General features: G+C 49.8%; 1 protein-coding gene across 1 annotated transcript in view; it reads right to left on the bottom strand.

The window, feature by feature from the left end:
• Window positions 1-3,890: 3,890 nt before the first annotated feature.
• The window catches only part of ARHGEF33 (Rho guanine nucleotide exchange factor 33), a 30,388-nt gene continuing 11,432 nt past the window's right edge, over window positions 3,891-22,846 (bottom strand). The window contains exons 6-13 of the mRNA XM_019548552.1: window positions 22,434-22,563; window positions 20,082-20,214; window positions 15,347-15,430; window positions 13,831-13,914; window positions 10,845-10,993; window positions 10,010-10,165; window positions 7,268-8,021; window positions 3,891-5,407 (exon numbers count right to left, since the gene is read on the bottom strand). Of these exons, the coding sequence (XP_019404097.1) occupies window positions 5,270-5,407; window positions 7,268-8,021; window positions 10,010-10,165; window positions 10,845-10,993; window positions 13,831-13,914; window positions 15,347-15,430; window positions 20,082-20,214; window positions 22,434-22,563 (1,628 nt within the window). The 3' untranslated portion in view covers window positions 3,891-5,269. The remainder of the gene's footprint in view (window positions 5,408-7,267; window positions 8,022-10,009; window positions 10,166-10,844; window positions 10,994-13,830; window positions 13,915-15,346; window positions 15,431-20,081; window positions 20,215-22,433; window positions 22,564-22,846) is intronic.

The following is a 22,846-nucleotide window of genomic DNA, read 5'->3' as shown; positions in this document are numbered from 1 at the left end:
ATCTCATGGCCTGTTATAAACTAGTCAGGGGGGATCAGCAGGTATTGGGGGAGTCCCTGTTCCCCCGAGCACTGCCAGGAGTGACCAGGAATAATGGTCACAAGCTGGCAGAGGATAGATTTAGGTTAGACATCAGGAGGCGCTACTTCACTGTCAGGGCGGCTAGGATCTGGAACCAACTTCCAAGGGATGTGGTGCAGGCTCCTACCCTGGGGGTCTTCAAAAGGAGGCTGGATATCACCCAGCCGGGGTCGTTTGACCCCAGTACTCTTTCCTGCCATGGCAGGGGGTCGGACTAGATGATCTGTTCAGGTCCCTTCTGACCCTAGAAACTATGAAACTATGACTCTGTTTCTCTCTGTTCCCTGCAGCCAGCATTTAGCAGGGGTGGAATCCAGTTTTAACTCTCTGAGCAGTCAAAAGCTGCTGCAAATTTGGCAGTGGTTATGAGAGAATTCAAACTCTAGCTTTTGTCTGAGACAGATAGTGAGCTGGCTGAGGATGAGCAAACTGCTCCGTTGGCTCAGATTTTGGCCAGGATGCTGAAAAATCTTTTTCTGTCTTCCCAAAACAAGGCATGTGTGTTATATGAGGGCATGTGGTATGCAAGAAAATATGGGGAGGAAGGTGTTTGTCTGGGAGGGGTTGTTTAGGGTGCCATTGTTTTGGACTGTTGAGACAATGGCAAAGCTAGTGCTACAGTGTAGGTTAAATCTCTTTGAATGTAGTGGGTATAACAGCTGTTCTTCATTTAAGCTAGTTATAAGAAGCCATTAAGCTCCTAGATAGAACCAGGCATTTGAATTAACAGTGCCCTCCCCCCTCCAATTCATTACTACCCAAAACAAAAGCACAGAAGTAGGCAGGGGGCTTTTATTTGGTCTTGATGTGTGAAAGCCACTTAATCTGTAAGAGAAATAGCTGTGAGAAAAATGCACCAAGGAAACACCTCGCACCCTGCAAGAGAGGTCCTGGAAGCTTGGTCCCAAAAACAAGCTGAGAGGGCTTTTGGGTTAAGGACTGGCTGAAAGAAGCTTAGTGTTGTGAGCAAGGAACCCACTGCCTGCACACCCTCATTTTCAGGGAAGCAGGATGTTGTAGATCCTTTTGTACATGAGCAGGGTTGTATCAGAAATACCTGACTCTCTCCTTCCCTCATTTCACTTCTTAGTACAGACCCCCCGCCCCCCACTCTAGCTGAATTTGCATTAACCACTTGGATGGAAAAAAAAAGAAAGACACAAGACGATTATTTAAAAGCAGAGTTTATTTGGCAGAGACAGAAAAAAATATTCCAGAGCATGCGCATCAAAGCAAGGGTTGGGCCAGAGCCCATGAGATGAGCTCACCTGCCATTGTACTGAGCAGGCTCCTCTCCTTTTTAGATAGACTTTTCAGCCTTGGAGCAGAGACAGAGGCAGAACAGTGACATTCCCCTATGGGACAAGGAGGCAGAACTGGCACAGGAGCAGAACTGTAACATCCACCCGAGACCACAAACAGAAGCTGAAACACCAAGCGGGCTTCCCCAGGTCCCTGCGCATCCTTGGCTGCTCTCCATGAAATCTGGCTACTGCAGTTGGCCCCTCTGCACTGATATCTGGCTCTGCCAGCATAGCTCCCCTGTCATGGAGCATTTGGAATCAGACAGGTCACAAGAACTTGACCCTGTGTACATCCCTGCCCTCTCCCAGTCCTTCCTCACTACCATTCCCTGAGCCTCCTCTTGCCTTTGTGCCTTTGATGGCGCTGCCCTGCAGCTGGGCTACATGACTCAGCCTCCTTCTGTTCCTCCTCCAGCCTCTAGCTTAGACTGCTCTTCAGTGCAACCTGCACCCTTCTCCTGATGGGCTCTCACATCTCCTTTGCTCTGGATGATTCCTTTCTTGTTTAGACCGTGAGGCTGGCTGTGGTGCGGAGCGTGCTGATGGGCAAAGAGGTCTGTCCACAGCTGGCTTCTCGGTGCCATATTCTGGCTGCACTGATTCAGCAGTAAAAGGCATCCAGGAGCCCTTACTGCCAGGCCAGGTGCCCATGAACTGATTGAACCGACACTGGGCAGAAAGTTGCCAGGGTGGCAGGAGGCAGAATCACTGTGGGGAAGTGCTAGAGCAGTGTGATCTGATCACTGCCAGGTATTTTAGGGAGGAAATTTCTATTGCAATGGTTTGGAGGAGGGGAGACAGTAACATTTCCTGCAAACTTTCTTGACTTTTTTTAACCAAACAAATGTATTTTTTTTTAACTAAAATGATTCCCAGAAGCCACAAAGTTTTTTAGTTTTCAGTTTTTAGAAATCAATAGGGGGGAGGGGTGGCTAATGTTGTCTTCTCTTGAATTTTTTTCTCTCATTGTTCAACTGCTAGAATATTTTGACAACAAAGATGAAACTTGTCCGTGGAAATGTTAGTTTCTGGTGACAAATGATATTTTTTTTATCTATAAAAGAAAAAGTTTGGCTGAAAGCAAGACTGCCAGCTTGCAAGAGAGGGCTGAATTGTGTGCGAGTGACCATGAGCAACCAGCAACTGGGGGTCCAGGTTCCTGACCCTTTATGGCACCGCCATAGCTTGCTGCTGGACCGACTAGGCCACCTCCACTTCACCTGCTGGACAGCATGCTGATTAGCATCAGGCTTGGCTACTCTAGCATGTCCATTGCTCTGCGAAGCACTGAACGCTAAGTCCTGGCACTGGCAGCCTCTGGATGACATAATTGGAAAGCAAGAGCGCTCTCACCATACTCTCTGGGTCAGACTTCAAAGCCTCACACCTCTCTGCTCCCCCATGGAAGCTTCTTTCTGGTGGTCAGTTAGCATTCACATGACTGAAATGGGCAAATTTTTGAGCCAGGCTTGAACAACAGCAGGAGCCTGAGGCATGGATTTATCAATTGTACTGCTGGACTGAAGAGGAGGGAGGGTGTGGTTCAGACAGCTTTATTAGAAAGTTTAGAGGGAAAACTCACAAGCAAGTTGGAGTCTCAGGAGGAGACTCCCTCCCTCCACATCCAAATTCCATTCAAAGCATGCAGCGAGGCCCACAGGCACACCACCAGTACCCAGACAGGACACATGACCTGACCAAGCTGCAGGGCCATCTGTAACTATAGCCATGGAACTCGGTATCCTGCTCAGATTCAACCTTGGTCTAACCCGTTGATGGACTCATGGAGCCCAGTGGTCAGGGAGCTCTGTATGCTGTGTTTCTGCCTTCACCCTGTATCTAGATGGACTGTGAGTACTTTTAAAGACGAGAGCCATCCTTAACACAGTGCCTGCACAGCACCCAAGACAGTCTCTGTGTGCACATCTGCACATACAATTAATGCACATGAATAAACTTTGGAGCATATTGCTCTGGAGTTTATTTGGGCACAGCCCATGGAGCCTGGTTGGAGCAGGGGACCTGGAGGGGTCAGCCTGCCAGCCCGGGGCTGCTCTAACCAGGCTCCATATGCTGCAGGGGGGCTGGCTGAGGCATGAGGGTGCTTCAGTGTGGGGCTAACCAGCAAGTAGCCCCTGTGCTGAAGCACCCTTGTGCCTGAGCCAGCCTCTCCACAGCATGTGGAGCCCAGTTGGAGTAGCCCTGAGTTGGCAGGTTGACCACCCTCCCCCAACCAGGTCCCTTGCCCACCCAGGCTGCTCAGACCAGACTCTATGTGCTGCAGAGGGGTGACTGAGGCATGAGGGTACTTCAGCCCAGAGGCTGCCTGCTGGCTAGCCCCACACTGAAGTACCCTGTGCCTCAGCCAGCCAGGACAATGTCTACATGTGCACTGCTGTGCACAAAAAACTCCATAGGAGGGTAGGACTTGTATTTTATGAGTCCTTCCCTGCTGTGGATTTTATTAGTTTCATGTGCCCTAATAGAGCCGCACGTGTAGACACCAAGACATTTACTGCACAGTTAATTAGTCAACTGCATAGTAAACATCTCATGTAAATGCACTCTGTGAGTATCATAGGCACTGCAGTAACACCAAGGTAATACGTACACCGCTTCCAGTGTTGCAGCCCCATGGAAACAACTGCTCTTACTGCCAAACATGTAGGGTACAGGAAAGATGCATTTAATTTCCTTCCATTTCTTTTCTTTTTTTTAACTAAAGGATATATGCTACTGGTCTAGGTTATCAGCATTACTAAGCCGGGAGTGTTTTCACAGCAATATCACGGTGAAAAAAATTGTGGCTTTGTTATGGCAAAAAAAAAAAAATCCTTGCCAATACAATCAGAAGAAAGAAGTGGTAACAGAAATGCTTGTAATGCGTTCAGAGTTAACTGATTATTCCAAGCAATCTATAGCACATGCCTGATACAGCAAGGCAGCTACATGCAAAAAGTAATAGTTATTAATAACAAATATTATAGTAGCACCTAGAGGCCTCCAACATGATCAGCCCGCTCCACTCCCCCCACTCCCCCACCCTTGCACCAGGTGCTATATAGACACAGATGAAGAAACAGTCTCTGCTTTGAGCTACTTGCTCAGTACATAAAGGGGATGGTAGACTGCTCATGTCACAAGTGCCCAGCACTGTGGGTCCCTGATCCAAGCGAGGGTCAGAAGGTGGCACCATCCTACAAGAACTAGCATCAGCTCTGTCACGTGGCAGCAAGAGCAGTTGTTCATACAGCTTGAAACAGGCAAAGGGAAACAGGCAAAAGGGAAGTGACAGCACAACTTCCCAGCATAGCCAAAACAGTTGGGGGGACTTTGCCAAAAGAGCCAAGGCCCAACCTGTGGTCGTGGGGTTGGCTCTGCCCTGCGCAATCGGGCAGGGGACCCTGCGAGGAGACATACTTCTCTTTTTCTTTTTTTGACATGTTTGGTATGTCTGGCTTCTGGTCAGGCTGAGGGTCTCATAAATGCAGCTTCTCTCACGTGCAAGTCCACTTTAGTGTTGGGCCCAGGTGACATGTGGAGGGGCTGAGGGGCAAAGAAATGTGACTCCTACTGCAGTGGGTGGAGTGGGTATTTGCCAATGCTTCCCGAACCTGGAGGGAAGTTCGCTCTGAGGTTCAGATGAAGGCTTTGTGTGTTCCTATCATCACCAATCTAGACTGTCTCTGTCTGCCACTACAGCACCCCTCACCACTGCACTGAGCAGAGATGAATGTCTTCCCCCTCCTCCCCCAACTCTTTTTACTGTGTGAGCCATTAACTTGGCAGCTGCACCCTGAGGGGGCATTGTCTGCCTCCAACCCCACAGCCCCAGGCAGGGCTGGAGCACTTGGCTGGCTGGCTGCCCACCTCTCTCATTGCACTCATTTCTTTTTGAAGAGCTTGCGGAAGGAGCTCCGGAAGCCCCCTTTGGGCTCGTGCCTCGGGTTGTGGTCACTGAAGGATGTTTGTTCATTGTCATCCTTCTGGCAGAACCTGGTGTTGTCTTCTGCATGGAGCTCCTAAAAGGGAAAAGACAATTTAACCAGCGTCCATAACCTCGTGCCCTCGCCATGCTCCCTGCATTGGGGGATGTGGAGGGGGCCAGCCTGCCCTGCTGGGAGGCAAAGTGAGGCCAAGGCATCCATAGAGACTGCCCTGGGACTTAGGCCTCATCACCAGGGAGTGCAGGTACCTGAGGGGCCAGGGCAGGGGAGAGCAAGGATGAGTTATGTGGTTTGGTGTCATGATAAATTCAGGCCACTGCTGGGGGGTGACTGTGGCCAGGCTCACCATGCTTCCTTCGGAGAGGCCTTGCCAAGCCAAAAAACTCTGAGTCCTTTTGCTCACAACATGAAAACTAGTTAAGGGAGGAGGCAGGATCAGCCCCCTCCATCTCTGCCTCTTCGCACAGGGGGAGGAGCCTGCCTCCAGCAAGCTCAGGGTGCTGGAAGGAGGTCCCTCCTTGTACTGGAGATGGTGGGTGCTGCTGGTAAAGCAGCAGGGCAGGGCAGGGTGGTGGCCAGCTTTCACTGACACAAGGGACACTTCTGTGCATGTGTCAGTGGGAGGCCTTTTGCCTAGCCACTGAATGCCATGCACAACAGCCGTGGATGCACCTCTTTTGCCCCAGTTTTGCTCACATGAGCCGAGACAGAGTTGTCTGGGAGCCTTCCACTGCAGGGGGCTTGTTTGCAAGGGGAAGCTGTTCTGAGCTGAAGCCAGGCGAGAGTTTGAAGTGCAGGAGCTGATCTGGAGCAACTTCACATGAGTTATCGGGGTTGACTTTCCTGTGTAGATAGGCTGTGGGGGTAGGCATTTGCTTCCTGATGCTATGCCCTCCTTTTCAGACAGTTTCCTTTGCTTTCCTGAGAGCTCCCCCTCTCTGTATGCCACAGCAGGCTCCCAACCCTGTCCTATGCTCTCAGTTCTCCTCCTCATCTGTTTTGTAGCCTTGTCCTTCTGTGTTCCTATGCTACCCTTTCTCTCTGAATCCCACTGCCCAGAGCTCTCTCTGGTTGCTCCTCCCCCAACCCCTGCTGACTTCTGCCAACAGGACCTGGGGGCAGTAGCTCAGTCACTGCTGCTCAGTCCACTCCCTGTTCATCATTACGGTTGGGTGGCTGAAGTTGCCACTGCCTGGCAGATCCTCCCACAGTTAGGCAGTGCAAACAGCCAGCATCCTTCCTGTGACCCTCAGGGCAGGAAGGGCCTCCCTGTACCAGCAGGGTTAGGAGTGGCACCTGTCTCAGATAAGACCATTGCCCAAGCTGGCACAGGGCTCCTACTATAGATAGAGGAGGTTTGCCCTTGCCATGTCCATATAAAAAACATGAATCCAACGCCAGACAAGGCATAGCTTGGGGGCAAGGTTGTTCATTGGTGCCAATGGGCTGAGTCCAGATGGAGCTACACTGGTTGACACCAGCTGATGCTCTGGCCCCAGCAGCATTGGCTTTCACTTGCTCCTGCAGCACAAGCCAGTTAGTAGGGTGCTGCCCTTTTCTTCAAGGGCTTTTTTCCATTATAACCAACCTGGCTTGAGCCAGGTGCTTACTACATGAAGTGCCAAGCATGGGGAGGAAGGTGGAGTGTGGCATTTCGGCAACAGGGACTGGGGCAATGACAGTGAGAGGCCCAGGGAGGGATCCGTTTGCTAAGGTGGCCTCCAAGCCTGAACCCATCAAAACGCCTACCCTGGACCCATGGTGGCTGCCTTACAAACTGGCTTCTGTGTGCATGTGGGGTGTGGTGCACTTTGCATGTGCGGGAGCAGGCTTTGCCCATACAAATCTGAAAGCTAGTTTGGCTCGTGCTCCCCTAGCTGCATCCCAGCTTCTGCTGCTGCGGCAGCATTTTGCTTTTCACTTTAGCCTCCTTACTTCCAAGAAGCTCTGCTTTTCACCCGGTCCTCTCTGTGGGGGGAAGTAGCTCCTCTGGGAGCTCCTAGATGAAGCGGTTATCACGTGAGGCTGCATGCTTCTCTCCGGCTTCTGCTGCAGCCGACTACCACTGCTGCTCCTGGTACTGTACAGCCTTGTACTCACGCCCTCTGCACTCCGAGGCAGCTCCTTCAGAGACCTGCTCAGCTGCTTCCCTTTGCTGTGAAATGCTTCACGCTTGTACGTGCTGCTGCTGACAGGAGCACAGTTCTTGGGTAGTGGCTGCACTGTGTGCTCGGTCCTCTCTGGTTCCACTGTGAAGTTCACTGGCCTCAAAAAGCAAATGTCCAAGCTGGACTCAGAGGAGGCTGGGGAGCAGTTCTCAAATAGGGCAAGGTTTTGGAAGGTCTCATCTTCGTAGGGCCCTGGCAGAGTGAACACTTCCCCCCCATAGTCAAACTCCTCATAGCTTGGCATGAAGCTGCGGGCCTCCTGCAGCAGCTCAGCAGAGGTCCTGGCAGGTCGTTCAACATTTGCCATGGGCTCAGTTGGGGGTGTTTCATACTCCATCTCTGGGATGGCTTGCAGGGTGGCAGTGAGGGCCTTGAGCTCCTGCTCTGTGAACTGTGAGGAGGCCAGAAGATTCTCAGGTCTCTCATGTTTTCTCCCTTCCACTTCCCACTCGGGGGCCTTTACAGCTGAGATGTTCTCCATCATGGTGTGCTGCGGCTTCTTCATCTGTGGCATCAGGTGCCTTGGGGAGGAGGAGGAGGAGGAGGAAATACTATGAAGTACAAGCATCCTGTTAGGCCCAGCCCAGCCCAGCCCAGCCCAGCCCCTCCCATGTTGTCTTCACCCTCAAATGCAGGGCATGAAGGGCACAGCAGGAGAAACTGATGCACCCAGGTTACCAGGATGGGAATCCCCATTGTAATGGTAATGGACACACACAGCAAGAATCAAACCCAGTGATCCCTGCTCATGTCAGCAGAGCACTACCACCTTGCCAGTGCTGCGTCTCCCTGCACAGTCATTCTGGGTGCCTCTCTATCTCACTCCTTCCCTTTCTTTTCAAGGGCATCCAGGATTATGCACGTGGGGGATGAGCCCATCCTGGCCCCTGCTCCACTGGAGAGCTGTGGAAAAGCCCCTTGCTATGTGCAATGAGTGGGGTCCTTCTTGCAGAAGGTGCATTGTAATGGCCCTGGTCAACACCTCATGAGTGGATGGAGGCAGGGACAGGAAAGCAGCCTCAGACCCTGCCCAGCTCTGCCTGTTCCCTCTGCCCCTAACTCATGGGACAGGAAGAGAGAGAGCTTGCACAGTGTTAATAGGATAGCAACTGGCTCCCCCTCCTAGCTGGAAGGGGTAGCTCCTTCAAGCACACATACATAGGCAAACACAATGGGGTGGAGGCCTGGTCTGCACTAGAAACACTCTGCCAGACCTTTCATTGGCCAACAGCCCCTACAGCATTCCATTGTTGGAGCATGTCCATGCTGGCATCACGCTGATGTGACTTTGTGGCGCCTGAGGCCTCATGTTTCTTTGTTCAAGCCATGGGAATGCTGGGGCTTGCCAGATTCTGCCATATTTGTGCATGGTCATACGCAGACCACTGGAGACCAAAGGCAACATCTGGTGGCCGAACTCTGCAGCACAGAGGAGATTCTGGTGATCTGAGGGTATGTTCAACTTTCAAGTATGTGCAATTTTTTCCTTTGCTGGGGCTGCCCACATGGCCCCATTATGTGCATCTGCTGAAACCACTGCACTTACTGGGCCACAGCCAGCATTTGAGGTTAAGTAACAGCACAAGCACCCAGTGAGGGATTTTGAAATGCCACAAATCTATCCCTGGCAATTTTTTGCCTTTGCATAATGCTTGGTACTGACCCCAAGCAGATCTTGAACATCCAGCACTCAATCAGCAGCCAGCACAGCTAACCCATTCATCAGCTTGGGTCTTCCAGAGGGACTCCTACTACTTAGGTTCCCAACCCACCTGGCTAGAACTCAAAGGAGACAGCTACACATTTTTTGTGGAAAAACCCAAACATTTTCTATAAAAAAAATTACAAAAAATGTCCAATAAATGAAAAATCACTGCTGTTCCAAACCCAGGGAATAAAATTCACCATGTTTTCTTCCATACAATAGATATGAGCCCAGAAGGCCCAAAGGGATCATTTGGACTATGCCTAGGGACTCCTATGTCCAGCTCAGAGCTGCCATCTGAACCACAGGCCTTTCGGAAAGACACCATTAGATTACAAGCTCCCTAACTAGCCCAGAGTGAACTGTATTTCCCCACCATTTGACCAGTCCTTCCAATAGCCTCTGCTCCCCAAATGGCCTGCAATTTGCCAACTACAGAATATGTAGACCCTTCTTGATTCTTGACAGCCATTGTTAGCCAATTAGCATGTCAGAATTCACATGCAATCACTGCATTACACGCTGCCCCCATCTCTGAGTGCTGCATAAAGAGAACCTCCCACTCAGACCCACTATCCTGTGCCCCCAATAACTTCCATTGAAAAAGCATGGCAACCTTTGTCACATGGCACAAAGGTGCCAGATTCCTCCCTGCAGGCAGACACCAGGGCAGCCAGGCTCCTGGTGCAGGTTCAGCCCTTTCCAGTGATGATCAGTTGCTGCCCTAACCCAGTGGGACTGTGTGCAGCAGGAGATATGCTGCAATCTACATCGCTGGCCATCCCAGTCTGGCAGTAGGCTTACGGGGCTGTTGTGCTCGCCGAGGGGGTGGGTGGGAACAGCTGCATGGCCTCTTCGGAGTGGATTCCGCTGTCCCGGAGAGATGTGGCGCTGGGCGTCGGAGATACTTCCTGGCTAGCGCTGGAAGCCAGACCTTTGTATAACTTAACCAAGGACGACCTAGGGGAATGGAAATTCATCGCCATTAAAGGGAGGAGGCAGGGAATGGGCAAGCAAGTGAGCTCCACCAGAGTTGAGCCAGCGGCACATTGTTAAAGAGCACTGCCCCATCGCAGGCAGGGGTGAACTCCAGGGTTGGCTTGCTCCAGGCTCAGCCTTGCAAGGGAGGATGGATCTGTGTGCAAGGCCCTGATTTAGGATGCAGGTGACCAGGGATTGCTGGCTCTGCCACCAATTCCATGTGTGACTGCGCACATTATTCTGTGTCTCCACTCCCCATCTATGACACAAGGATGATGCTACTCCCTGTGCTTTGTCCATTTAACTTGTGAGGTCCTCAGGGCATTTGTCATGCCAAATCAGCAGGCAGTGGCTAAAGCCTGCTCCACATACATCTTCCTCCTGCCTTGCTGAATGCTTGTCTCTATCTGACATCTGCCATTGGCAGCAGATTTTTCTAGTGCAGACCAGGCCTCTGAGAACAAAGGATCAACAAAACAAAGGAGCTCTCTTTCCTTCTTAGAACTGCCCGAAAGTGGCTGCTCCGAGAGGGAGAAGTGAGTATGAGAGTGTTCCCCAATGGTGCAAAGGCCCCCACCCAGAACTGGGCCCTGCATTTTCAGCCAACCTGACCCATCTTCCTGGGGAGCAAAAGGACACATCCAGGGCCCAGACTTACTTCTTGAGCTTCTTCCGCTTCTGGATGAGCAGGTCTTCATTGCACTGGAAGAGGAGGCTGTAGTGTGAGATGAAGACCCGAAGACGCTGCACGCACACTAGGAGCAGGTAGTAATCAGGGTGCTCTTGATCTGTGAACTTCAACACGTTCTGGGGCACAGAGGAGAGTCGGTGGTGTGAGTGGCATAAATGCTCTGCCATGGCTCTGGGCTCACTCTTAGGATCAGCCAGCTCCACCATGGCTCTCCCTATGTGCCATGGGGGTTCTGGGGCTTGAGGTGTGATAGGCCCAATTAATTAAGGGCTGGGCTCTCAAGGGCTCATCGACACTGCTCCAGTGGCAGGTCTTGGTGAGGGCAGGGCTGAGTATACCCCATTTTCCCACACCCACTGACACGGTTCTATACCTGGGAACAAGTCAATGAAGCTGCTTCAAGCTAATCCCTGTGCACCTGCTCTTGAGCCCTTGGTCTCCCAATGGCATGCTCCCCAGTCTGGAACTCATCAGCAGATAGTAGCTAGGGAGGGTACACTCAGCCCTGGCCTCACTGAGGCCTCCCACTGCTATGGTGCAGCCAAGCCCTCCTGTGCTAGCGTAATGCATGGGTAACCAACACCATGCAACCCCCAACTTGGCCCTAGCAAGAACTGTTCTTGCTACTCTCCCTTGGAGCTTACCTCATCTGAAATATTTAGTTAATGATGAGTCAGCCACAAGGGCCGTCTCAAGACCAAGGTCCTGAATCACCTTTGCTGTGATCATGCTGCAGTGTGCAGGATGAGCATGGGGTTGAACACGCCTCCCCCAGACAAAGCCCCTTGTGGCAAGAGAGCTGGAGCCCAGCTCTCTGTGCTTCTGCTTTTACAGAGGTTTCTCTGCACGTGCTCTTGTTTGGGTGCCGACTCCCTCCCCTCTGGGCCGTGTCCACTCTCATGAACAAGAGGGCAAAATGCTTTCTCCTGTGTTACCTCACTACAGGGTCCAGGGGACTCAACTGTGCTCTTTGGCCTGGCCCCAAGCACAGGGTGCCCTGTGAGCTGTTTTCCCAGGACCTACACTTCTGAGACACAATCCTGGCCCTGTCTTGCTATGCCTGTCCCAAGTTACTGTACTACTTTCCACACTGTGAGCAGCAGCATGGGGCTGCAGGGGAGGAGGCTAGACCCTGTCCATTTTTCCACAGCCAACTTTGAGGTAAAGCAACTAACTCTGAACAATACCAACCAGGAAGCCAACTGGGGACATTTTTTTTCTGACCTCTTAAGGGACTCTCTGGGGATACCGGGATGTAATCCTGAAATTCAGGGCCAGCCCAGAACATTTGGATGGGCTGGTCTTTCTATTCTCACCTGCCCCTTTTTAAATAGCAAGTGGGCAAGTGGCTTCCTTGCTCCTGTGTGCCTGAATGTGAGGCCTGTGTAGCTTGCCTAGTGGTGCACAAGTACCTCTTGCCCTTTCTATGGGCACACAGGCTGTGTCACAACCTGATCCAGAGCTGGGGACAATGTTAAATATTGCACATGGAAAGGTGCTGCCCTTTGTCCCACAGCTCAGAGGAAAGGCTGTCCACAGTAGGGAGCTGTAGGATAGGGGTGGGGAATGTCCCACCTTAATAGTGGTGCCCTTCTGCCTTCACCCCGGTTGTCCATTCTTCCCCCCTCTCTCTAGCCTCTAGCAGTTCTATACAGATGCCTAGGGCACAGCTGGGTTGATGTCGCAACAAGGTAGATAGAGGTTGGACATTAGATAAAACCTTCTAGCTGAAGGACAGCTAAGCACTGCAGCAGGGGACTAAGGGAGGTGGTGGGACCCCCATAGCTGGAGGAGCAGCTGCCAGGTATGGTTGATCAGGCCTTGGGACTGGGGGGTTGGTTATGTGCCTTTTGAAGCCCCAGCCACCCTGTCTGCTGTGATTCCATGAAACACAAACCACTAGACACAATATCACCATGAGTGCAGGGTAACAACACCCTGCTCTGCAGTTTGAGAAGCTCGGATAGGTGCTCATGCTACAGCTGGGATTGGAGCAGAGGGCAAGAGCTGGGCAGAAATTTGCCCTCTGAGCAGTTTCACCAGGGAATAGCAGTTTGTTGAGCTTAAAATGTTTCATGTCTAGCACCTCAGGTTTGACAGTCTTTCACTGAACCCAAGGCAGTGAACAGTGGGGTAGAGGGAGTGACTGGGGCAGCTCTAAGTGCCATCTTTGAGGGAGAAGAGGAGTGCAACAATAGCCACCATCACAGCTGGCCACACCACTGTGGCTGGTAACATTGTATTGGAACTGGCATTGCTCTGCGCAGACCTACTACCCAAGCAGCAGAGTTGCCTTGTTACACCTCTGTCTGTGAAAGCCTAGATGTACTGGAAAGGGCTCAAAGCAGCTCTGAGGCTGGCTGTACCAAGCACTGGCCAGGGAGACTCAAGTCCACAAGAAATGCTGAGAATGGCTGGGGCCGGAGGGGGGAGGGTTATTATCTGATAATGATTTCACCAAATTTTGACAAAGTGACATTTGCCATAAGCTGGAAGCCCTGCTTCTCATCCTGCTCTCTCCAGGGGACCTTTCCTTCCAGGTTCATGCTAAGGCACTAGGCCATGCTGTTGGCAGCCACTCAGTTGCAGGTGACTGGCTGTTCTCTCCTGCAGGCCCAGCTCCAGCCACCTGTGCAGTCCCCACAAACTTGTGCTTGCTTGGCTCTCTCACTGACAGGACATTGGAGCTGTGCATTTGCCCGGCTACAAAGGCTGGCCCAGGGTGGGGAAATTCATATGAGAGTCTGAGGAAGTCATCAGTCCTGATGATGGCTTCCATTTCCATGGCTTCCAGGCAGGAAAGGGCCCATAAGTTTGGGCAGATGGCCCAGCACTGGGTAGGCCCCAGTGTCCTCCTCTGGGTTAGGCAACATTAGGTTCAGCATTGATGCCAAGTGTTATCCTTACAGTGTGCAAGGCCAAGACCGAGAATATGCCTATCAGGGAGTCTTACCTGTAAGTGAATAAGATATTCAGGAATACGCTGGACTATATGAAAGAAGAGTATGTAGAGATCAGACTTAATTTCTTCTTCCACCTGAGTTGGAGAAAGAAGGTTTAGAGTTACTACAGCATGGAAAGTAGGTGCGTTTCCCAGCAGCATTTGGTATTTATTTAATGTTGTACAGGAAGCAGTTACTGCAGTCCACATCGATATGCTAAGTGAAGGGCAATACTGCATGATGATAATCCCAGTATGTAAACTCTTTCCCCCACTGACAACAGTCACATATGCATGTAGTTTCACAGATCTGTATGACATTGCCTGAGATGTAAGGTACTACTTACCTACACAGTGACATTCAGGAGAGTTAATCCAAGTGATCTAAAGGTGTGGATTTGAAGTGGATTAGCTAACGTGCATTATATCCCTGCACATACTCTTATTCAGAAGTAAAGTGACTTTAACTTTAATTCTGTATAAGCATGTCCACACAGGGATTTAATGTGTTTTAACCAGTCCATTTTAAAAATTAGTTTGGATTCACTTTCCTGAGCATCCCTGGATAGATGAGCCCTGAGTAGGAGTCAGGATAGGTAAATCTGGCCTGGGATAGAACAGGGTACTTAGAGCCAATTGAGGTACTCACACTGTTAGACCCCTTTGAATTGCAAAGTGGGTCTGGCAGCACTGTCATCTCAGTGAAGAGGCATAAAAAATGGTGTATCCATTTTCCTAGATCCTCCCCAAGAATCTGATCTACACAGGAGAATTTTCTGGAATGTTTATTTGCCAATATTAATCCAGTTGACATCGAGGCTGTCCAGTTGATTAGTCCAGTTGACACTGAGGACACTGAGGATACAATTTCATTCATGTGCATGACAGTGATGGCATTGGACAGCTGCTTTTGATAACTCAGAGTAACCAATCAATCAGGAGCATTGTCAGTCAGGAACAGATGATAACAGAAGAATCGATTAGCTAAGAAGGCCCATTGTGGGAAAAACTTGGCAGGAGGGAAACTATGGAAAGGGTGACGATGCCATGGGATCTGTTTTGGTGAGTGGTGGAACTGGGGGGGATGTCAGTGGGCAGGCAGATGCAGGATAGTTTGTATTACTAAGTGGGGTCACCCACAAGCAAAACAGAAAAAGTGAGAGTGTAGGGGAGGGTGTAGGGGAGGAGTAGCAAATAATGAAAACATGGAGAACTTCCCCTAAGCAACCAAGATACAATTAGTGCTGTGACTGTTAATTTGGAACGCGCTTTTGGCTGCTGAGGTCTAAAAGCACTAACTTGTGCTTAATGGCATCAAAAACTTGCTCCAGAATGAGCTAGGATCTCACTACCATCTTGAAACCTGAATTCCTAGAAAAAATTCTAGGAGTCCATTAACAGCAGACATGACAAGCAGCTATTCTCTAAGGTCAGGGATGGGTGCTAACTGCAGGCTCACAATGGGCAGTGATAAATGTGTGTGTGATGGTTCATGGATCTGTGACTGTGGCGGTAAGAATGTGCATACCTCCTTCAGAATCACCACGTGGATCAGCGAGATGCATTCAGGAAGGTCCCTCAGGTACGCAACGTAGTAGTCCAAAAAATTGTTCTGGGAAACAGATGTAGAAATGCTCAACTTCAGTGTTTTGCCAGAACGGTGACTTACAAAGGGGTTTGCTGTGGGCTCTGAGGTGCAGAGGTAGGAGGATAAGAGCACATGAAGGAAAAGCAAAGCAGCTGGATAAGTTAGGCTCCTGTCCATACACAGGCCTACAAGCCTGTTTGATCAGGCACAATGGTAACACAGGGCCTATCCATGTGCAGTAGACATGAGGATGGCAAATCCAGCTACACGTGACAACTGTTATTTGTAGCGTGGTATGGACCAGGCCTCTGGGTGTGCAAGGCATTGCGCCCACACTTCAGCCTCCTAGAAAGCCTGGAACAGAATTGCATGTCATCATGTTAACATCACTCCTGGGTTATGTAGGGCAGGAGCTCAACCAGGAGGAGTCTGCTTGGGTGCTGCAGGCAGGACCTGAGCTGTACCCATGCTGGGAGACATCCTGTTTGTAGCCTGGCTGAGAGCTGCTGAGAGGTGTCACTAGGGCTGGAACCCCATTCAGGACCCCATTTGCCTGAGGTTACGAGAGTGCCCAACATTTCCATGGCTGATAACATGGCACAGTTCTGTTGGCCTGTGCTAGGTGTAAGCAAAATATGGCTCATGGGCCGGATGCAGCCCATCAATTGATTGTATCCAGCCTGAGGCTGTCCCATGGCACTCTGCATGGGGTCAAGCCCCACTTATTCCCGCACAGGGCAGCCTGCACCACACTCCTGGCCACATCCACCCCATGTCCACCAATGGCACCGCCCTGACCCCAGCCAGCATGTACAGCTTCCCAGTGGAGCTGCTCCTGCCGCTGCCTGGGTATTGCTCAGCTCCCTCCAGCCCCTACTGTGCTGCCCCAGGCAGGGGAGAAGCTGCAGCCAGGCAGCTCCTGCCCCAGAGTGTGGGGCTCCAACTCTTGTTCCCTGCCAGCTTCCACCCACAAGCAGCCACCTGTGGGCAGCTGGGAGCTGGAGTTGAAGCTGGAGCTCCATGTGCTGGGGCAGGAGCTGCCAGGCTGCAGCTTCCCCCTGGCCTGGAGTGGTGCAGCAGGGGCAGGAGGGGGAGGAGGAGCTGCTGGACGTGGGGGAAGCCAAGCAGTACCCAAGCAGCAGCAGTAGGAGCAGCCCCTCCAGGAAGCTGTGCATGCTGGCTGGGGCTGGGTGGCAGTGTGGCATGGGCTGCCCCAGGCAGAAGCTGAAGGGGCAGAGTGCCATGGGGCAGCTGTGGGCCAGATGGAGGTGGAGGCAAAATGCACCTGTATTGCACTGCCTAGATGAGCTCTGCTGCCCCCTCTCCCTTCCCTCACCCCTAGCCAGCTGCTGGGCTAGCGCATGAGCAGCCCCCACCACCCACCTACCTATACCCCCCAACACAAACACCCGCCAGACTGCCCACCCACACCCATAATACATGAGTAAGACTTTATTTTGAGCTATTAAGTAAATGCCTCTATATATACTACTCAAAAAAAACATAAATCAAACAAAAATTAGTTTTTGAAATAAAATACATTATGGTCGATTCTTGATTTTTAATATATAATTTATTTTTTATCTATACTTTGCTAAAATGCCACTTTCTGGAATATTTTATGTATGCTCCCATCAACGGCTCATCAAAACTAGTTAAGTGGCCTGCCAGCCAAAATAACTGCTTACCCCTGACATATGCAGACCAATCGCACAGCACAGATACAGTGGTCTCAGCAAGGAGTCGCATGAGGGTTAAGGACTTGCCCAGATACCCAGAGAAAGTCAAAGTCAGAACAAAGAAGAGAATCCAAGTCTCCTGGCTCTTGGCACTATTCTGATCCCACTAGACCACAATGTCTTCCTACCCCATCTCTGGCCATGTCCACACATGAAGGGGTATGTGCCTGCAGTGGCACAAATTGCTGCAGTGTACAGTCCTGCACATGTGCTTCATTGTGAGACATATTGTCCTGCAACAGGCAAACTGCCTTTGCCCAGCTCTTCCCAGCTTTTCAGCCAGGCAGAGCTGGAAGTTGGGGCCAGCGCAAGTGCTGGCCCCAGCAGTCTTATCTGGTGGCCTAGAGCAGCCGGGGCACCGGTCAGGTAGCACAGAGGCCTGGCCAACATCCAGAACATTGCTCTGTGTGGTCCAGCCTCTGTCTGCAGGTGCATGCTTGTTGCACATGCATTGCACTGCTTTTTAATCTGGTGGGGGGTTCTTGCTACTAAAAAATCCCAGTAGTTAATTTTGGCCCTGCACTGCAAATTTGCAGCACGGGGCACATTTTAATATTTGCCATGTGCAATTTGCAGAGCCACAAAGAGGTTTGCAGCACCACAAACTGCACATGCCTGCACATTTGGATGCGCCCTCTGTCTCTTTGTGACAACCGTACCACACATGTACTGTCCAGGCCTCTGGCTACCACCCCTCCCCTGACACGGCAGACTGGGCCAAAGTGAGAAGCAGATGATTTTCACACTCTCATGCACATTCAATCTGGGGGTCAGTACAGAAGCAAGGCAAAGCTCTTATTTACATTACTGTGGTGGAAGTTGGATGAAACCTCCTTACAGTGGGAGTGGTGCTAGCTGCCCTTGCTTCAGGGACATATTTGAAGCAGGCAAGCTTTTTCTCAGAGTAAGAGCTAAAAATGCAGGACTCAGCACTCAGAACACAGGCCACAGGCAAGGAGCAGATCTGTGTGGTGAGAATGTTTTTTCTGGGGGCTGAATGTAAAGGCAGGGGGCTGTGTAATGCTTTGGTTAAAGTGTGCTGGTATGCCTCTGGGGAGAAGTTGCCAGAAGAGGAGACAGGCAGCAGAAAAGGCAAGGAGACATGAGACATGTGGTCTTTGAGTAAGTCCAAAGGGAACCTTTACATGAGCAGTGAGGCTGCTTTGATGCACTGTAATTACAACGCGTTAGAGCAAACTCAATTAATCTGCAGACTCAAGTCTGCTCGATTAAATAAGCCTGCTGGAGCATGGTAATTATCACTCCAGCATCTTGTGCATCAGTGTCCCTGCACTGAAAAATGGTGGTGGGGGTGCTTTAACTAAAATTTGCTCTATGAACTTTAGTTAAAGCGCTCCCCGCCACCATTTCTTAGTGTGGGATGCTGATACACAAGACACTTTGGGTACTTTAATTAGAGCAGCTCTAATTAAAGCACCACCATGCTACTACCAGAGCACCTATATAAAAGCCCGAAGAGAGCTTCTGGGGCAGACTACAGGCTGAAAAGATTTTGGAATTGTGAGCAACACAACTGCAGGCCTATTCACAGCCACTCTTCCCAGGCTCTCAAGGATGGTGCAAAATCCACTGCCCAGGTGCATAACAGCATCTGATGCTTATGACTTAAGAGCAAAACAGATATGAATGCAATAGGTTTGCCTGGTGTTCAGGTATGTGTAGTGCAGGGGTTCTCAGCCTTTTTTAGGCTCGCACTCTTTGCAAATCTATAAAATTTAGCAGTACCCCTCATTTCAGACACTAATATACATATAATAGGAATAGTATAATATAAATATTATAGTATTAATGTTATTAATTAGTGCAATTAATTCATTGTATTACTATATTATATTATCATACAAAAGGTAATGTAAGTATAACAGTCACCCCTTTGGGCTGCACCCCCCACCCCCCCAACTGTTCCTGGCCCTATGCACATCTGCTCCCAGCACAGCATCTGGACTCCCTACACATGGATTGAGGTCACCGCTGGGGACTGGACACCAAAGGGCCAATTTCTGGCCTTAGTTATCCCAGGGTGATCCCTGATGAACTCCAGTCCTGGGCCCAAAATGGACAGCCTATACGCACCCGGCCAGCAGGGCTGGGCTGCATACATGGCACATATGGGGTACTGGGGGGCAAGGAGGGGAGGAGAAGAGAATACACGAGGCTTGGGATGGAGTTCCCCTCCTTCCCCTCATCTCCCCCAGTCTGTACCTGAGGGGTCAAGCACAGCCACTACTGCTACTCCAGGGATTCATACACTGGAGTACAGAGCCGTCTGCTCCCATGGCCCCGTCCATGCACCAGGGGATGAACCAGGCTGAAAAGTGTGGCTCTGTACCCATGCATCTGCCCACCCAGAGCACAGCACAATGCTCACACTGCTGGTGCGGGGGCTGCTGGATGGTGAAAGGGGATAGCCATGGGTGTCCCCTGTCCACAGGACTCTGGAGTAGGCAGGAGAGGAAAGACCAGTGCATTTACCTCCTTGCACAGGACTCTTGGGAGGGTCTTGGGGTGCTGCAGTATCCCAGCTAAGAAACATTGATCTAATGTGTCAAACCTCTGATTGGAGGAGGTGGGGAGGAACGCACTTAATTTTTTCCTTCAGGAATGACAGTCAGTTTTGTTTTATCTTTCCAAAAAAAAAAAAAAATCTCACCCCCCTGGGTGGAACAGTTACTTCCCAGAGGAAGTTGTTTGTCAATGAGCTGCTGAAAAAGGAGACACTCTAATGAAGCCAACCATTTGACCTGATATAGCAAGAGCGTGGTGGGAGGACTTCTTCAAAACTGTTATGCAAAAACATAATTCTGTTCAGGGAAAAATTCTGCAGTTGTGCTTGACCTGCGCACAAGAACCTGTTAAGGAACTAAAGTAGTTATGATGCCTTGGTGGTATGTGTTGTGTCATAAGCAAAAACATACCTCATCATTTGTTAACTTCAGGAATATGTCCCCCAGGACACCCTGGCGGGGCCAGCTCAGAACCCTCTCTTGCAGTGCATGGAGTAAGTCTATGTGTTGCTGGACCAGGTATCGCAAGGAGTTGGGGAAGAAACTGGACAGAGGAGAGATCAGAGACAGTTACATAGAGAAAGGTGCAAACTTGCTTCTGAAAAGGAAATCCAGTTCCTAGGCACTGCGTGCTCTGCTCCTCTTTGCATCCACAGATAACTGGGATACCAACTGCCCCTATGCTTTATCACAGAAAAGTAGGGCTGGAAGGGACTTCCAGATGCCATCTAGTCCAACCCCTTGCCTGAGGCAAGATCCTCCCTATCCAAACCATCCTATACAAATCCTTGCCTAGTCTGTTAGCAAAACTACGCAGTCATCATCAACACAACCACAAGACACAACATCCTAACCTACCGCACGTAAAGCAGGGCGAACACAGTGGCCAACATCCTGCTGCTGCAAAGGCAAGAATGACAACAGCCCCTTTACTTTATAAACTACTGTAATTAATCTGTGCATTATGCTGGTACCTAAGGACTAGCAGAGACAGAGTGGGAGGTCATTTTGCCAAGTGCTATGGAAACTCATTTTATATGGCAGCCACTGCCCCACAAACTTTGCAACCCAGTGTTTGATACGGTTTTACCCTCCTTGCAATAATTCTCTATTGCTAGAAATCCTTGACCCTCCTTGGCTGACAGCATGAGCCTAACCCTTTTTAATAATTTGAGCTAAAATACTTAGCCGCTGACCTGCAAACCTGTATGAGATGTTTGGGAAAAAGGCTCCCAAGCCCATCCATTGGAAGAACTGTGTAAAAACAGGGCTGGAAGGGGCTTCCTGAAGTCATCTATTCCAACCCCTTGCTCAAGGCAGGGTTGTCTCTGGCTAAACCACCCCAGCCCACTGTCTGTCTAACCTGCTTTTAGAAATTTCCAAGTATGGAGGTTCCACAACCTCTGGCTATCCTGTTATAATACTGGAATGCATGTGATCATAAACCACCTCATTCCCTGTCTACTTTGTAAGAAACATGGTAAGCAGATCCGCTTAAAAGCTGGAACTATCACCTTGCTAGAAATTATAGGGTTTTAACACTTATTTCATCATGAGCTGGGATGATAATGAGAAATATCATATTTGCTAACACACTGCATGCACCTTTACCCTGCCAGCAAATTAGCTGCCTGAAGCTGGGGTGCAGATCTTAATTGAGAAGCTAATTTTCTGCCCAGACTAGCAGCAATTGAATTTATAATCAATCAGTGCTGAGGGAGTCAATTGACTTCATAGCTCATTATAATCTACATGATTTCTGCTAACTGCTTTTACTCAATAGGTGTTAATGGCCCACTCTTCTTTTTAATTGTCCACTAATCAAGCTATCTTTTGTTCAGCAATTTTGCTCAAGAAATTTGTGCTTTAACTCCTCCTGGTCTCTCTTCTCCTATTTCACAACCCTGCAGTCTTTGTAGCTCTTTTTTTAGAATCCTAGTTCTGCTCATGAAGTCCAGTCTCCAGCAGCAGCTATGGTTTCAGTTTGTGGCTGAGCAGCCAAGAGTTGTTGACAGTTCAGCTGTGAAAGGGTTAAAGCTGTAGCTTTTGTCAGAGCAGGAAAGGGAAGGTGAGTGAGCTGAAAATTAAGCTCTGTCTCTGATGTATATGACCGTAACTCTGGAAACACCTCTTTCTCTTCATTCTGCCTTCCTAAAAACAAAGTGTGTTTATTTGCAGGGGTGGGGGGTGCTATTAAAATATTCTGCCTAGAGGAACAATCTAAGACTTTCGGCTTGGAAAATCAAAGAATTACAGTTTGAAACCAAGACACCTTGTTCTTGCTGCATTCAAACAGGAAACAGCCATAAGATTTAGAAGGTGGAAAGGAGAATGACAGTGAGGGGAGGGACCCCACATAACATATTTGACATCAGTCTCTAATGGGCTGTACCTAATGCTGGAGCCAGCTACTGGGGAAGTGGGGATGGCCCAAGAGGAGTAGGTGGAGAGGCATACAGAGTTTTGTTCCCATGTCTCCAGTACAGGGTGCTGTGGCAGACAGGAGATGTGGAATTCAGGAGAAGCGCAGAGACTGGGCACAGAGGGAGGCTGAAGTGAGGTAGGGGTCAGAGAACCTATAGGGGAGTCTGGAGGAGGTAAAAAAAAAGAGGTAGGAGAGGGCAGGATCATTAACCACACAAAACCAGCTAAAATTATCCTACTGTAAACCCCATTAAGAACTTATGTTCAGTGTGGCTAGAAGACAAATCCAGGCGGGTGCAGTAAGAGTAGAAAGAGGCCCAACCATACTGGGTATCGTACCTTCTCTCCTTTGTGTTCCTCTTCACATCTGGCCCTTGCAATGTAGCTTTGATCTTCAGGATCAGGGACAGGTTGATGACATATTTCCTTTCAGACTCCAAAAGCTCTAATGCAATGTTCTGTCTTTTGGCTTCAACAATTAAGTTTGAGTTTTAAAAAACAACAACGGCAACAAGAAATACAGATATGTTTGACTGGACAAGCTGTCCTTAGATTAGGACAGAAAAAGCTGAGGAAAATTAATGGAGATTCTCTTTTATGTGATTCTTTCTGAAACACAGAGTTCTAGCCCTGATACTGCAACGTGTTCACACACATTTGTAAGCCATACTCTGTTCACAAAGGTCATCTGAAAACAAATATTTTACCTATTGCATGTTCAGGATTTTTGAGTGATCAGTATGTAAAAAAAG

This window comes from Crocodylus porosus, unplaced genomic scaffold (assembly GCF_001723895.1).
Source record: "Crocodylus porosus isolate Cpor-Errol unplaced genomic scaffold, CroPor_comp1, whole genome shotgun sequence".
Lineage (NCBI taxonomy): Eukaryota > Metazoa > Chordata > Crocodylia > Crocodylidae > Crocodylus > Crocodylus porosus.
The sequence above is the reverse complement of the archived record's forward strand: the minus strand, read 5'-3'. Positions and strand labels throughout refer to the sequence as shown.